Source organism: Acartia tonsa, chromosome 6 (assembly GCF_053477335.1).
Source record: "Acartia tonsa isolate MP-2025a chromosome 6, ASM5347733v1, whole genome shotgun sequence".
NCBI classification, from domain to species: domain Eukaryota; kingdom Metazoa; phylum Arthropoda; class Copepoda; order Calanoida; family Acartiidae; genus Acartia; species Acartia tonsa.
Genome location: NC_137265.1, coordinates 41,129,847 through 41,147,240, shown reverse-complemented (window position 1 = coordinate 41,147,240; position 17,394 = coordinate 41,129,847). Strand labels below are relative to the sequence as shown.

General features: G+C 32.3%; 1 protein-coding gene across 7 annotated transcripts in view; it reads right to left on the bottom strand.

Moving 5' to 3' along the window:
• Positions 1-612: 612 nt before the first annotated feature.
• The window catches only part of CadN (neural cadherin), a 69,815-nt gene continuing 53,033 nt past the window's right edge, over positions 613-17,394 (bottom strand). For 5 of the 7 annotated variants that reach the window (XM_080164886.1, XM_080164885.1, XM_080164888.1 and 2 more), the window contains 13 exons: positions 16,217-16,425; positions 15,236-15,325; positions 12,607-12,726; positions 10,617-11,966; positions 10,213-10,355; positions 9,676-9,777; positions 9,087-9,361; positions 8,357-8,546; positions 7,338-7,579; positions 4,877-4,983; positions 4,509-4,614; positions 4,091-4,255; positions 613-3,515 (listed from right to left, as the gene is read on the bottom strand). In XM_080164886.1, coding sequence (XP_080021012.1) covers positions 3,484-3,515; positions 4,091-4,255; positions 4,509-4,614; positions 4,877-4,983; positions 7,338-7,579; positions 8,357-8,546; positions 9,087-9,361; positions 9,676-9,777; positions 10,213-10,355; positions 10,617-11,966; positions 12,607-12,726; positions 15,236-15,325; positions 16,217-16,425 — 3,131 coding nt within the window. In that variant the 3' untranslated portion in view covers positions 613-3,483. Of the gene's footprint in view, positions 3,516-4,090; positions 4,256-4,508; positions 4,615-4,876; positions 4,984-6,666; positions 6,903-7,337; positions 7,580-8,356; positions 8,547-9,086; positions 9,362-9,675; positions 9,778-10,212; positions 10,356-10,616; positions 11,967-12,606; positions 12,727-15,235; positions 15,326-16,216; positions 16,426-17,394 lie in introns of all 7 variants that reach the window. The other 2 variants (XM_080164889.1, XM_080164891.1) reach the window with 2 other exon arrangements.

Below are 17,394 nucleotides of genomic sequence, written 5' to 3'. Positions count from 1 at the left end.
CTCAACCTAATCCTATTTTCAATTTTTTATTATCTTGCCCTGGACTTCAATGTAAAAGGTGAGGTTTGGTACTTGTGTTTTATTTTCTTTTATCTGAGGACTCAGTAACCAAAGAACGTATAATTTACTAAATTTTAACCATACGTTATTATAATAAATTAAAATCTTTTTTAATCGTTACCGTTAATTTAGGCATGTTAAAATTTTCCTGTCGATTTTAAACTTTGCAGGCTGATTGTCTAAAATAATTGGTTGCTTGTTTTATGGATTTGAATCATCATATTGAGTTAAATCCAAAAAATCTTCGTCTGCTAAGAATTATAAGTTGAGCAGAGCTGGATCTTTAAATCATTTCAATGGTGATTTAAAGATCCAGCTCAGATTATTATGTCTGCTAGGTCATACATAGTATTAAATCTATTGTTACAGGTATTTCAAAATGGATTTATTATTAAATATCCCCTCCCCTCCTACTGGATGAACGAACTGGCCAATAAATGACACAGCAATAACAAGCTAAATTGACAGCAATTTTTTATCTGTCATAATATCCTCGTATATTCTACATCCACTAAATTCGACAATGATTCAACACAAAAAAACAATACTTAATTATTTCAATGTAATATTTATTTCGATAATTAATAAATTAAACCAATCACGGAGGCAAGTAAGAAAAAAAGAAAAATCACAAATCTTTGATTTCACCTCAATATTTGATAAAAATTGTAAACATATTATTCAGAATTACAAAAAAATACGCGATGGTTTTGGTAAAAAAAAATCTATAACAACATTATGGCAAATGTGAACTAAATAATTCAGAATTTGATTATAATTAAATGAACATACTGAATATGACTAGAATAAAGTTTTGTACAATTCAAAATGATCTGAAAAAGAATGATTTGAAGGGAATGGGCATAACAAATACACTGCTATTAATCAGTAATTTGTTGGGGCCTCTTCCCTTTAAGGGGTGAAATTAACTAATAAAATAAAAAGCTCATATGAATATACTAAGAATAATAACAAAATAACAGAAAATGTTTAAGATTCATTTTATTAGTGAGATTGATAGTCTATCCACAAAAAATAAGGAATGTAGTTTCATTTTTAAAATAATTGTCAATACTTTTTTTAAAAAAACTAAAAATGGGTAAATAATAATTTACTAACAATTGTCTTTTTCTTATTTAGGAAGACAGTTCTTGGTGTAAAAAAAAGTTAAAAACAAAAAAACATAAAATAAATTTAATTCAAAAATGTTTTAGAAATTACAAGAGTCCAAAGTTTATAGTGATTGTTAAGAGAAAATTTAAAAAGCACTTAATTATTAATTAATAAATGGATTTGCACCATATAATGGAAACCAGTAAAAGATTGGGTACTAAAAAGGGATATATTGTGACCTAATCAATTAGATCTTGTGACCATAGTTTGAGATCCTTGATGAATAAAACAAGAAAAAGCGGGTACATTGCTATACAAATCTTTATAAACTAAAATATTCTTTAACTGAGCCAAAGTTAACATTATTATTGCAACAGAATTACAAATAATTTAACTATCCATTACAAAATTGTTTTCTCATTTGCAAAAGTTAGTAAAAGTTAATTGTATAAAGAAGAGAGAATAAAAATATTGATATGAGGATTACTGAGCAATTGGAGTTTGGGTAATAAATCCTAACAACCAAATAACATTAAAAACTAACAATTTTAGTGTTCAAAAGTTTGGGGGAAATGATTAGTAATAAAAAGTGTAGACTTTTAGTTTAAGATAAATTAAGTTTTTGCAAGACATATAAATGAAAATTATAAGATTTTGTTTCTTTTTTGGCCGGTTATATTTCTATTTTTTTTTCAAAAGTTCATTCATAAAATTTTGATTAAAAATATTGAGTTTAAAATCCTATTTTAAAACTGAAGTCCTCTATTAAAAAAAGTTAAGTGTATCTAAAACTTAATAGAAGATTGCCATTAAAATATCTAGTTGGAGGGTAACTCTATTATTATGGCAATGACATATGGCAACGAGGTTAACAAGGCAATATTTAGATTCTTTATATCCTTGTAAGAATTTAAATTTAGTCAAAATTAATTTTAAGGAATATTTCAATTTTTGTTGATTACAAGATGAAAAGATCTGTAAAATTACCTTTGAGATAACAATATTTCTATTGTATAATGATAACTTAATAGTTTATAACTTGGTGTTATTCATATGTAAATCTTTGAGCTGTACTTGTAGTAGTTATTGTAAATGATATACATATAACAAAATTGGTTATGAGAAACACTCAAAGTACATATTATTGAGATCATTAGGGTTTGGAGGTACAGTAAGTGGTTGTACAAGCATTTAAACTTGTACTTTATGTACACTTAACAGTTATTATCATGTACTTTTAAATAAGAAATCAAAAGCACTGTTTCAAAATGTTTTTTAAACTGTTAAATGTTAAAATACAAGAAAAACGCTGATACAAATATTATTAATACAAATATGTAGATAAAAAAACAACAGAAAAGGTTCTACGATTTTCTATAAAAAAAAATGAAAAAATGTAAAAATTTTCAATGTTCATAGCTTTAGACAAAAATAGATATTGATAGAATTCCATATTAATAATTACTGAAGAACATTGTTTAAAGTGGACTTGAAATTGAAAATTTGTACACTTTTAAAAGTATTTTTTTTTGCAAAACGAAGAGAGGTACATTTAAGATTTTTTTCATTGCTTTTTAACTGAATAACAATGATTTAATGTGACTTTTTAATGTATATTTAAAATTGTATAGTTGAAATGCACCTAAGCATAAAATAACCAAAAAAATAAATTAGTTTTTTTAACTGTAATGTCTGTCTTTTTTAAATTTTCAAAGTATTTTTTTTTAAATTTAGTTCACCAAAAATTATAGTTAAAGACATTATTGTGTATAAGAAAAACTAATTTATCTATTTTTCCAATATGACTGTATGCAAAGCCGAGACCCTCTAATTCATTTGTTAATCATTATAACACAATAACAAAGTGGCTTTGTAAAACCTTTGTCTTTCTACTTAGTTTATAATTCACTGTTTTAAGAGGCCATATAGTTGCGCATATTCGATCACGTAGGCTGCTAAGTTTTAGGTCCATGGTTTATTTCATGATCATTTAATTTAAGTATTGCAGTTTAAAACCCTGATTTTTAAATTTAGCTTATACCATTTACTTTATCTTTTTGGTATTCTTTCATTTTATAAAATTTGCCAACTATTATTTATATAGCTGAAACTTTTTCAGCAGCTTAATTAAATGCTGATTGAAATAGTGATATTCATTAAGAACTGTCTTTATTTTGTGAGTGTATGATAGTCTTTGACTTACACCACATCTTATTGTCCATGACTGATATCTTTTGATAAGATTTTGACTGGTATAATCCTCTGCATGTGGGCAGAGCGAGAGAAAAATTTGTTTTATGGCTGGGTTGACTAGAATGGTCCAATTTGACCTATATCTGTATCTGAAATAATAATGAAAGTTAGAAATAATTCTAGACTATCAAACATTTTGGTAAAGTCTAACTGTCCAAAGATACTTGTATAAAATCGTAGCGTATTACAGACAGCTTTCCGCGGAAATTAATATAAAGATATATGATTAAAACCATTTTTTAGCCCCGAGGGGCCATTGGTAAATTGTCTGTAATACGATGCTCTACATGATTTTTCAGTATGGCTGAGAACAGGTTCTATTCAAGAGGATATAAATCGGTTTCGAAGCCATAATGGAAAGATTCTTAAAATTATCCAAATTTTATTTATAAATTGGTATTTAGTAAGATTATGAAATGAGGACAAAAGCAATTTCTGATAATCGAATAAAAAATAGTTATGATTTAATAATCTTTAAGGGAAAGAACAGACAAACGGACAAAAAAAAAGTTGGAGGACCAACGTTGAGTTGAGAAATGATCAAATAGGGCGGAAGATGTAAAGACAACAATAAACCAATGTTTTAATGACGGAAGATAAGATTCAGACCATTATGTATCTCCTCATAGAAGCAGTTCTGAAAATCTTAATGTACATGTTATACCTGAGCCTAACGACGATAAAGATCCCGCCGTACTGCCGCCACCCTCATACGCATAGTTCCGTAAATCATCGAATGGCGGGGCGCAAGGGTCAAGGTCGGCCCGCCGCTTGTGATCCTCAATAAAGGTCTCCACGTTAGAGTCCGGCCCAGGCAGTTGGTGTTGATCTAAATATTTAAAAATAATAATTCTTCAACTTTTAGTAATTTGTACACTTAGGGTCATACATTCATCATTAAGGCGGCATAACATAAAGCTCTGATTCTGAAGTTATGGATGTCAGAATCAAATTTAAGCATTATAGGGAACATAAGTAACATATTTATCTTTTTCTTTGCACTATGGGTTTTAGTTAAAAAAAAAGTATAAAGAGTAAAAAAACACTTCTTATGAAGAAGAACTTTACAAAAATTGACTTACATGGTATTTTCTGCCTAGGTAGACTGTGTCTTGCGAGTGCCGGATCAGCAATAGGAATCTGCAGGGGTGTGATGTCGAAGGCGGTCATATCATCCTCTCCGCCGCCCTGAATTTATTTTAGTTATCCATTTGTTTCTTAGTGATTCCGCTGTAGATAGGCCAAACTAGTTTTATTTTAAAATTCACCTTTGAATACACATGGAAATAAAGATAAATTAATCATTTGGAAAGTTAGGAGTTGCAAACATTTTATAATAAAAAGGGATCTTAAGGTATAAATTGTTGCACATTTTCAATAACATAAAAAAATTTTCCCTTCTGTGGAATTAATTAATGGTTAAAATGTGTTAACACTGATATATACATACCTCATCCTCGTAGTTGATTATATTTTCTCTAATGTCGTCTTCGGGTCCAGGATATTTGATCTGGGCCTCGCGGCGCCGGTTATACACAACGAATACAAGCACCAAAACTACAAGGTAGAAAATAATATTAGTTTTTATTTGGTAAATAAAGTCTAAAATTCTTAGTTTATTTTAATTTAGTTTTTTTGGTGGGTCCAGTCCATCCATATGTTTTTATTTACAATTGTGTTAACAATGTTTTCCTTTCATAGCTCACTAGCGGTTATATCCCTAGAGGCCTCTAGGGGCACTTAAGATGAGGGGGAGGGATTTTCTGCCCATTTAAAAAAGAAAATTTTAGGGACTTGGATCATTTTTTTCCAGGGACGATTTACCTTGGGAGGGTGGTGGCACCCTCCCCCCAAATAGTTACAAACCTTCCCTGGATCTATGAGAAGCTACATTGCAAAGGAGAACCATATTAGTTCAGTGGTCCTTCGGTACAGACAGATAGACATCCTGTTACTTGTATATAAGGATTACGTTGATTGCTTGTATTTGCTGCGATACTTCATAATAGATTTAAATAATTCTATCTTTACCTATCTAATATCTATTTATCTAACATGAATATAATTGTAAAAAAAAACTTGCTTCATGCAAAAATACATTAAATAACAAAATAATAATTTTGTGCATAAAATAAAAGCTTAATCTAAAAAATCAAAGTTAATTTTATGTGGTCTATATAAATAAGAGATATATTAAAAGTTAAAACAGATGTATTTATATTAAAGGAGTTTACCATTTTCGACATATCAATATATAGCAAGGGATTTGGCCATAAGTCATTTCGTAGGTAAACCATAAAAAAAAAGAAAGGCATGCCTAAACCTTATAGGGTTGCAACTACACTAATTTTAAAATCAATATAGCTAAAGACTTAATTTGTTTTGTTTTTCCCTGATTTGTTAAATTTATGAATTTAGAGAAATAAAAGAAAATATAATGCTAGGGAATGCACTTTAAGTAAAATACTTTTGGTACAATCCCTCTTTTTATCATTGGACAATCTCCCCCACTATCCAGGAGCGTAAATTATGGAAAATTGAACATAGTCAACCCCAGAAAATAACAATATCATTTGAAAAATTAAATGTTAAGCTGCTCGTTTAAAGCTAAATATTGAACAAGAGCAAATTAAATAATACCATTTTCTTGATATTTAACAAATAATGGGAGAAACTGGGAGGGGGGAGGGGGGTTGGGGCTTACCAGGCAATTACTGGGATAATGCAATATTTTCATGCTTAAAAATATGTGGGTCATAAAACACTGTACATTATGAAACATTTTAGTTTTTGCACCAAATCTGTATAATCCTATATTATACTAAAACAGTTTTATGTGTGTGTGTCCATTAATATCCGAATTCATCAAGGTCATGATGTAATGATGGAGGGTTGAGATAGGCGTTTCTTGAAATGACCAATATAGGAAGCTCTTTATAGTTATAAAATAATGTCATATGACACAAATGACCAATGATAGGCCAAGACACATACTAAATTACAAATGGATTGCCAGTATATATTTTAATAGACAAATGGTAGGCCAGTATGACGTCATTGTTACAGGCACTTTAAAAAGTTTCTTAAAATAGTGGTTTGACCAAGGTTATAGAATTTTCATGGGTAACTTGTACCTGAGTAAAATGTGCTAGGGGTAACACACACACAAACCTTTGATAATAAATAGAACAATTTTTTTTTATTTTAACAATCCTAGTAAACTATGTAAAAATTACTTACTCAGCAAAGACAAAATACAGAAGACAAACACAATGATAAAATCTTTGCCGCCGAGCAAAACTGCGGCGCCTTCATCACAATACCGCCCCGTCCAGCCCGGCGGACAGATGCAACGGAAGCGCCGCGCGTCCGACAGGTTGATGCAGCTGGCGCCGTTCGCGCACAACGTCGGGTCTTCGCACTCGTCCTGGTCGATACAACGGGTTGAACCAAGACGGCGGGTGCCCACTGGACAACTACACAACAAATAAAAAAATAATAAAAAAGGTGCATTAAACAAAAATAATATAGAAATAAAATAACCTAAAATAAAAATGTTGATTATCAGAAAGGTAATTAGTAAGGTAATAGAAAATAATCATAACATGCAAAAGTGCGATAGAGGAAAACTTAATTTTCAGATTATAAAGCTGGAATCACATTCAGCTATAACTAACTTTTTAAGTTTGTAAAGTTTTTATGTAATTCTCAAAGAAAAAATCTATTAAAATCTAATCTTTTTTATCTAAAAATAAAGCTTTACTTTAAAAACATGCAAGAAAAACAGAAACATGCAATATAATAATATTAGTGCAGGTTAGTCTAAACTAGCAGGGCTCAGCGCTTGTATAGCGGTGTTCACCACTTGTATAGCGGGGTACAGCGCTTGTTCAGCGGGGAGTATTTCTTACTGAGTATGATTAGTAAACAAACAAGAATAGCGGCCAGGGCTCCCATTGACAGCCGCAGTATCTGTTCCTCTTGCATCAGCTCACAGTTGGCGCCGGCAAACCCGCTGGCGCACACACACTTGTAGCGCTCGTTCTTGTCGCGGTTCATACAGCTGCCACCGTTGAGGCACGGGTTGTCCAGGCACTCGTTGCGGTCCTCACACCCCTTGCCGTCAGGTGTCACGCGTTGCCCGCGCGGACATCTAGATGTTAGTCGGGATATTGGGTTTGTTAGTTTATTAGTAAAATAACAAAGAAAGTTATGACTGATGTAGGAAAGTGCATTGAGTTTTATTTGCGTTTTTTACAGTTCATTTATCATGTTTCATTAATATAAAAAAGGTAAATTTAATTTGAGGAAGAATAAGTTGAGTTACACTTTTTACACATAAAAATATTTATAGTTAAAATTTTGTTTGTTTCCAGATTTTACAATAAAATCATTTAATACAAAAATATTGTTAAATTAATTTGATCATAGTACATTAGGTAGTTATTTCAAGATAGAGAACTAGAAGAAATAGAATAGAGATAGCATAGTAAGGATATAGAGACCAACACCAAGCCATAATATAGAAAATTCAGCAAAAGCACCAAAAAATAATCATTATTACATTATATATTTAATTAATTAAAAGCAGATATAGAAGATAAATTGCTCAAAAGCACGCATTTATAATAATTAAATTTACACTTTTTCTCAGTAAAGTCGATTCGAAAAAAAAATAACTATTTTGCATTCAACATGTTCTGTGAATTATTTTTTTTCTTTTTGAGATATGATAATCTACAATTGGTGTTAAAAAAGAAAAAGTGACAAAATTTTATACCAGTTTTGAAAATAAAATGGAGCGACAGGATAATGTCAGATAAATATAAATATTCCCCGAATATTTCTTTAATTATTTTAACATCATTGCCGGTACGTTGCCGTTCCTGCAACTGGCAGAAATACAGTATTAAAAAGTAAAATGACTTACGAGCACTCATATTCCATCCAGAGGTCGACACATACAAACGGGTTGGGACAGATCACATTGGCACACGGGTTGTTGGAGGGACAGTTCTTCTGCAGGTTCCGGGCCATAGTGGCCTGGCCCCACTGGGTCCCATTCACATGGGGCGGTAGGGGCAGGGGCTTACGCTCCAGTCTTATGTCGTCCATACATCCTAAATATTGAATAATTGATTAATAGTATAACATAAGTGTAGAGAAGCTTCACACATGTTCCCGGATGGTTTTAGGCTATTTTATTTAGGATGATTTTAGTCCAAAATACTGCCCTCCTCCTAAAGAAGCTCATAAGACTTTCGAATACTACATTTTTCAACCATTATTTTTAACAAACAAAAAACTTATATCCGTAAGAACTTTTTGTAACATATTTATGTCATTGGATGTATATAATATCAAATTCCTTGCTAAAGCATTTAACTATAAAAGTTATGTCAACTTTTACTTTGCACTCAGTTTAAGCTTTGGAAAAGTTTGTATACTATCAACACACAACAATGTATTTATATTTTGAAGGATTTAGGAAATAAGCTTATCAATTTATGATACGATTTTATGTCTTTAGAAAGAAAAAAATAGTTTGAGTGATTTGTTGTTAAATGATTTATGTTAAAAATTATTTGTCTGAATCCCCTTTCCTACCCCGCATTATTCACATCTTTTATAAGTGCTTAGATGCAGAAACAAAAACTAACCTTTAGAGAAGTCTGAATAAACCTCAAACGTCCTAACACCGGTATACTCCGCCTTTCCGCCGGCGTAAACTCCCTCCTGTTTATCCACCGCCATATTCTGGTGGCCGACAAACTGGAACGAGTCGTTGTACCGCCGACCCTCGCCGCCGTCCAACGTGAGGATGGCCGCTGACCCGTAGCGGGTCACCTTGGCGACGTGCCATTGTCCATCGTCGACATAAACAGCCGATAGCCAAATTTCTTTCTCTTCTGTCCGTAACGAGTTTAGATTATACCTAGAAAAAGTATTTTTAAGTCAGAAATCAAATAGTTCAAATATCCTAAAAAATAATATTAGATATATTTTGAATTTAGGAATCTATATTTTTATTTGAATTTAAACCTAATTTTGACTCTCTTTCCCTTTCGTTTTCTAAATATTAGAAATAAAAAAATATTTAAAAAGTAGGGGGAAGACTAACCCTACGGAACCCTATTCCTATGGGGAACAATCCTTGCAGAGCTCTTCTAACTTTTACTTAACCTAATACACATTTTTTCACAATAATGAAAGAATAATCTGATTTATTGCAAATTTCCATATTAATACCTAAATTTGAGCTTGCTCTGTTGAATCTCCAGAATTCCATATTCCCTGTTGTGTTGATCAGAAACTCGGAATAATTCACCCTGCTCCTCTCGGGTTCGGAACCTGCAATTGTACATGTATTATTCAAAAAATTAGGTTAGGTTTTATACGATATTTCTATGTATACTACCTAGTAATAAGTACCACTTTTTATTCCATTTTTACAAGTTTAGTTAAAATAGCAGAAAAAAATAGAAACAAAACAAGGCAAAGTATTTATAAATAGTAATATTAGGTTTAAACCACAAATCTGTACAAATATGAATGGATATAAATAGAATACGTGGATATATTGACAGAGGAAAATTAGTCATCAATTAAGGTTGCAAATATGGACCTCGTTAATTCAGTAGGAGGGGAGGGGATAGATCAGGGGTTATCATTATTTTAGCCAGCTGGGATTATCACTTTATTAGAGTACATGAAAATCTGGTGCAACATCCAGGTAATTATATACCGATTCAAATCAGTCATAAATCTATCTACTGCAACGCATACCTAAGTTGAATATCAGTTGTGAATCTATCAGGTTCGAAGCTGAGGGCATACTTGACATAAGACTGACTGTTGAAAGTGCTGGGCATGGTCTCTGTATTGCAGTTAGCCCCCGTCCACCCGGGATTACACTCGCACCTTGGAGCCTAAACAAAAATATACAATTTTTTTAAAGTTGGTGAATCAAAAATTATCTAAAATAAACCTATAAGGGAGATCAGCATACCTAATACCTATTTACAATATAATGTGGTTAAACTTATAATGAAATAGGTACACATTCTAATTTTAAATTATTTCATCTTATGTTTATAAAAAGCAAATTACTTTTTATCACATTATTGATAGGTTGCTTGTTATTGCTGCAATGCTTATGACTGCCATTGTTAAAATTATATAATTATTACCTTTAGTGAACCAACGCATTTTCCATGATCCCCACATCTAGAGCCAGGACTGTTGTTGTTATTACACACCTCCTGTGTTGGCCTACATCCAGGTATACTGTTCCTAGACAAACCTGGATCTGCCAGGTCATACAGCTTAGAGTTGTGGATAACATTCCTGATACACCCATCAAACGGTTTTCCCGCCGGCGTGTGGCTCCAACGGTACTGGGACGGATCAAATTGCTCAACTGCCATTCCACCGATTTGCAATGGCGTGTTCACGTTTAGGTATTCATTGAATGGTGGTATTTGGCCGGTAACTTGGCAAGTGCTGTCGTCAAATGATGTCGGCGAGCCGTCCTCTTTTTCGTCAACATTGGCAGAAGTACAGAAGTCAACAACCATCCTCACAACCTCGCGGTCCCAGAAAATATCAATCCGATGCCAGTCACCGTCATCCAGAGGATGCTTTACAGGAATGCGCAATTCCAACGTACCCGAGCCGAAATCCAACAACAGGCGGGGTTGGCCACGCGATAACTCCAGTGAAATAAAGTCTGATATTAACAATTCCTCATCTTCTGGGGGCACAATCGGACCATTGTATAGAATGACACCTTCAGGCTTTTTGGCCAAAAACTCGACGGACAAATGGCTTTCTTCGCACAGCTCTAGGGGTGGATACCACGCCCAACCTTTGCCGTTGAATGTTCTCGTTGTCTGCTGACATCTGGGCCCGTCAAAACCGCGGGGACACTGGCATCTTACACCCCAACGTCCCTCCAGGCAACGGCCTCCGTTGTAGCAATGTACATTTTTACAAGTTTCAGGTTTGTCAAAGTTTCTAGCGGCACATGTACATTCTGCTTCTACGTTAACTCTTACACCAACTAAAGCTGTTCTGTTACCGTTAACCATATACGGCAAGGAGGAAATTTCTAGTGAATTAGAACAACTACCTTCACAGTTCGCATTCTCATACAAACATTCATCAATACCCACCATTGTGATGTTAATCTTTAATTCTCTCTCAAAATCTTCTCTGTGCTGAAGCAATAATCCGTTTAGTTTAACAGGCTTGAAATATGGCGACCCGTGGACAGAAAATCTAACATCAGTTGTCATGGCTAACCGTGGGTGGTTCATCACACTGAAAACGTCAACATTTTCAACCTTGACGTTCATAATTTGGGCCAGCTTTTCTTTGAATAGTTCCGCGCGGGATTGTGTCTGTTCGCCTTTCCGCCAGTCCCATGTGCGGATAAAGTCCTCGTCCGATATGCCGACAACCCGCATGGAGCCCGAGTTGACGACAGCCTCGTGCGGTATTTCTTTGACCACTACGGTTACGTTGGCAGGTACATCAACCTAGGATATAATTGTGCGTCAGTTTGACTTTATAACAACGTTTGACAGCAAATAATTAAATGCTATCGATTTATATTAATTGTAAAACATAGAGAATGTTCGTATATCTGTTATTACTTCAATAACGTTACTTTGCCTTGCCAGATTAAAAAGTAGTAAATAATATTTTATTTGTTAATTAATTAGTTCTTAAAATATTCAAAACTTACTAGGATGCTGTGAGTATTGGTGCAAAAAATATGACGTAACAAAAAAAATTAGCCAATGAGAGTCCACTATAAATTTTACCATTGGTCAATAACGGCCTCTCATTGGCTAATTTTTTTTGTTACGTCATATTTTTGCACCAATACTCACAGCATCCTTACTAGCCATTTAATCTTATTTCTTTCTATTCTTAAGGTATGATACAGCTGAAATTTTAAAAAAAGAAGTTTTTTATTGTTGCCCTGCTTAGGGATATTTAGAGGCTTTCACACCACTTATACCCCTCCCCCTTATTTAAAAAAATAGATTTATCTTTAAAATAAGGGAGGGGAGTTTCGTCACTTTACTTTTGGACGGGTTTTAAACATCAGTGCTACACAAACACTTTGTGTTTGAGGACCCATATTTGTCTGAATGCCGCGTAAATTGTTACCTGTGTATGTTTTCTATCCTGAACTCTGAACTTGAGCTGATATCTTCCCTCCCTGACACCATGCTTCATGGTGATCATACCAGTGTCACGGTTCAGTGAGAAATACGGGTGCGCCTCGTCCTAAAATAAATTTTTTAACTTTAATAGATCTAGTCAATCATGAAGAGGCAAAGTCTTTGACTGACATCATCGTTTTAAACTATATCCTTTTTTATAAAACTGGTAAAATACAATGTTAAGATCCCTCAAACCACTAAACTGATTGATTTTTGAGAAGATATTTTATCTATTAATAAATTAGGTTTTTGTATGGTTTAAGGCTATTTTTATGCGCTTTAACTCCTTTCATATACAGATCCCTTATAGATTCTAGAGGCAGTCACTATTTTTTTTTAAACTTTATCCTTGAATTCAAATTATTTAAATAGTGGATTAAGTCAGAGGGAATATTAGACTGTAAATTACACCGGTACCCAAAATGTTTTTAAACAAGCACATTCATTCGTTAGCAAAAAAAATGGTCACTCCTAAATCTTGATTGATTAGTTGAAATTTTCAGTGTTAGAACTTTTTACCAATAAATTAATCTACACAAGGGGTAGGTACTTTTTCATTAGGGATGTTATGTCCATCAATTTATAGTCCATTGTCTTATCCTTTAAGATCCCTGAGATTAAGTTGAATAAAAAAGAGAAATTGTGTAAGTCTGTTCTGTATTCCACATATGGGCTATCCAATAATCCACAAAGATTCTAATTTTTCACAGAATAAGTTGCGAAACATCTTTGCAATTATTTTATCAAAAATACCACTTCACAATATTTGGTTCTTTACCTCAAAGTGCTTAGCGAGCACAGAAACACCCCTCTTCTATTTCAATTTAATTTAAATAAATTTTGTCTAAATTTAAACACTAATAAACGAGAAAAACTACCTCTCCCCCTTATTTTCAAAATAAAAGGGAGATGGTTCTATGTTCGACTTGGCACTTTGTGGGAAAACCACCCAGTATTTCAAAGAAATTTTAACACTTCTTTCAATGTTTTGTTTAAGCCAATTACACTCTTAAATGTAATATTTTATGGAGATGTAAAACAGTAAATCTTGTTAATGCATGTGACTTATTCAATGGCATTGATCCATGTTTTGAAAGTAATTTTTTGCATGTTTTGTATAATCTTTGCACAACCATGTTCTTGGTTTTATGCATTTTGCATAACAGGATTAGAATATGCTTTTCTAACCAAATACATACATTCTGGACCAAAAAACGGGCTAAATTAAAATTTGTTTTATAAGTACAGTTTTTCTTCCTCTTAATTTTGTATCTTTCTCTATACAATGTAAGACTCATGACACTAATTATGTTATTTATATGAATAATGCTTTGGACTAAAAAAAGGTGAACGTATGTATTTGTAATCAAATTTTCAATAATAATTTGGACAAAACAAGTATCTATTATAGACCTGCTAGCTTAAATTTCAGAAAATGCCTATTCATCATTCTAAACCAGTTTATAGTTTGGTTTGTGTACTGTGTTGTATATTCAGGGATCTGTAGGGATAAGACAATAGAAAATAAATTGATGTACACTCCAATTATGGTAAACAAAATTATCCCTTTTACAGATTATAATAGTTGGTGGTAAAGTTTGAATATTGCTAGTTTCTACACCCAATAAGTTTTTGTAAGAAAAGGGTCCCCAAAGTAGGTACACCTGAAATAGCTGTTATAAACTTTGGGGACCAATTTAAAAGTTCAAAGTCCCCTTCCTCCCTGGGTATACTATATGTGTGCAGCGAAGCAAGAAATCAACCCTAATATAATATTACAAAACTCATTAAATCAGCACACATACACACAAATCAGAGATTCAAAGGGATAGGACAAAGACCGGTAAATCGATGTACAATACATCCCCAATGATGATACAAAGAATTACCCCTTCTGTAGATTATAGTTAGTGGTTGAACAATCAGACACTTAACTTAATGAACCAGCCAATCAAAATTCAATAATAGTCCCCAAAGTTAATAAGCTAACAAATAAGAATTTTTTTAAAAAAACTTTGGGAACTATTGTAATAAACAGCCCAATGCACACAAGTGCTTGGTAGGAATATTTCATCTAAAGAATAACTTTTTTGCTTTCAACTTTTTCATCAATCAAATATAAATTTTATTGTGACAAAATGTATTGATTCATGATAATATCTTAATTGAAAATTAATTTTAATGATATTTTTTTGGCCGGGTGAAAATGTTATTTCTTTAGATGAAAAATATCTATCTGAATTTTTTTTTCCTGGATATGCAAAAAGAAAAATATCTTTAATTTTCTGGATAAAAGGGAAAGATTGTGCATAATATAAAAAAAACAGCCTTCGAATTTTTACATAATTCAAAACTGTTTGACACTTTGCAAGATATATTTACATTTTTTGTAAATCTACTTATCATGAATTTTTCGTTTTCTCTTAATAGAACAAAAAAGAAATAAGTATGATTTGTATTGGTCTCTTAATGATGGTTTTAGTCAATAAACTTTTTTTTAACCATAACTATTTGAAACACGTCAAATTCTAATATTTCAATAAAAACAAAAACAATAAATAATTAAAAGTTACCTTAAACCATTTGAATGTTTTATCAGCAATGTCCCAGTCATCCTTGTCATACACGTACACGCGGCCAATCTCAGTAGCAGGGGATGAGCCCTAGAAAAACAATAGTTATTTATTGCATCGTATTATAGACAGCTTTCCGTAGATATTAAAATGATAAGTGATTAATTGGTTTTTAAGCCATTCTGGAAAAAATTTAGTTTATTTGATATTCTAGCTGTGTGATTTTGATTATTTGCTGATTGTTTTGTGTTTGTGTCTGTCCATAAGATCTCTTTGACGACCTAAGCAATATTTTATTGACATTGAAGACACTCCATAGGAATGTTAGACTTACAAGTTAGTTAAAGACAATTTCGATTCGAATTTCACCTAACAGCGATAATGTTAAAAATGAGAAAAGTATTTCATTTACATATAGGCGAACAATTTCTTCTGAAGAAAGGTTCCATGCATAATTTTTCTTCAGAAGTTTGAACAACGTTTAAATTATATTTTACAAAAACATTTTCATGTTTTTAATATTTTTAATAAAATCTTCCAATATGAAATAATCTATATTATGTGAGACTTAAATAAACTCTATTTAACCTCTATATTTTTTATATTTCAATGCAATATATGATAGTGGGCAATAGTTTTCAACAACAATTAGCATATTTTCTAGATAAAAACGTTCATTTATTTTGTGTAGACTTGAACAAATAATTTGTTATACTTTAGGTGTTATGTACTTTTACAATAATATTTAATTGCTTGCGTCAAATTATTGCAAAAATGTATTAATTAAAACTAGAAATACTTCCTTCTTTTAAAGAAAAGGTATACCTTTTTTTGTAGATAGATTTACCTATATATTTTTTATTTTAAACAAGTTTAATTGCAAATAATGTAAACCTATAAGAATAGATAATACTATAATACTAATATTTCCAATGTTCTATTCCTCTATCCTAGAAGAAAATGAAGATAATTATAACTTACCATGTAATTATAGACAAGAATATCTTTATGTCCCGGATGCATCTTGTTATCATTAATATCCCCAATGATGACAGTCAGGGTGGAGGTGCCAGACATCTTCGGGTTGCCCGAGTCCTTGATCACAATGGGCACCAGGAATTCCTTCTGCTCCTCCCGGTCAAATGACCGCAGGGAGGACACGACCGCCATTCCGTCGCCGTTGGCACCCTCTGCAAAAAAAATACATATTTTAAAATCTTTAAAAACAACAGGTTTGCCTAATTTTCTAGTCAAAAACAGAAATAGCAATATTTTCTAACATAATAACATTAACAGCATGTTTATTACATTTTCAGAGGCTTCTCATTAGTCCAAGGAAAGTTTGTAACTATTTTGACGGAGGGTACCTCCAACCTCTCAAGAGAAATCATCTTTAGAAAAATGACCAACCCCACATTTTTTTATTACTTTTTCTCTTCAAAACTAAAATTGAAATTGGAGGATTGACTTTCCTTCCCCATGCCTAAAGTGCCCCTAGAGGCCTCTAAGGGTTAGCTGAAAGCCTTTAATATAGAAACATGTAAATTTTGTTTAAGCCTATCTAATATAAAGAAGCTACATACGAGTTAAAAAGAAAATATTTTTATTTAAAATTTTAACAAGATTTTGACTTTGTGAAAAGAAATGAAAATGTTAAAACCAAAATGTTTGAAATTTCTTTATTAGAAATTCTTTTATTTGCTCTCAACATTTTGATGTGGTCAAATTTTAAATTGTATTTATTGTATCCTACTTGCGGTTTCGACCCTAAATTCTAGGGAAATCTGGGCCTAGATTAGGGTTAAAATTCTGAAAATCTACTTGATTTGATTAGCCATAGTTTCATAGGGGTTGGACCTAAGTAGTCATGGTGTAGGCTGTTACACTTTGTATAGCCACTAGGGCTAGCAAGCTCCCTGGCCAAGTATGGTATCCCAAATTAAGTTACAGTAATGATTGACGCTCTCCGCATAAGAGCTTGGGAAAAGGGTAGTACTGATATTATGTACGTGACTCTGACTATTGAGTATCCACGACGCCCCTTCTTAAAAATCTACTGAATTCATTTAGTCTATCAATCTTTTGCTTTAGAATAAACAACATTACAATCATGAACAGTACATTTAATATAAGGTTATGCTAATAAACATTACAAACGT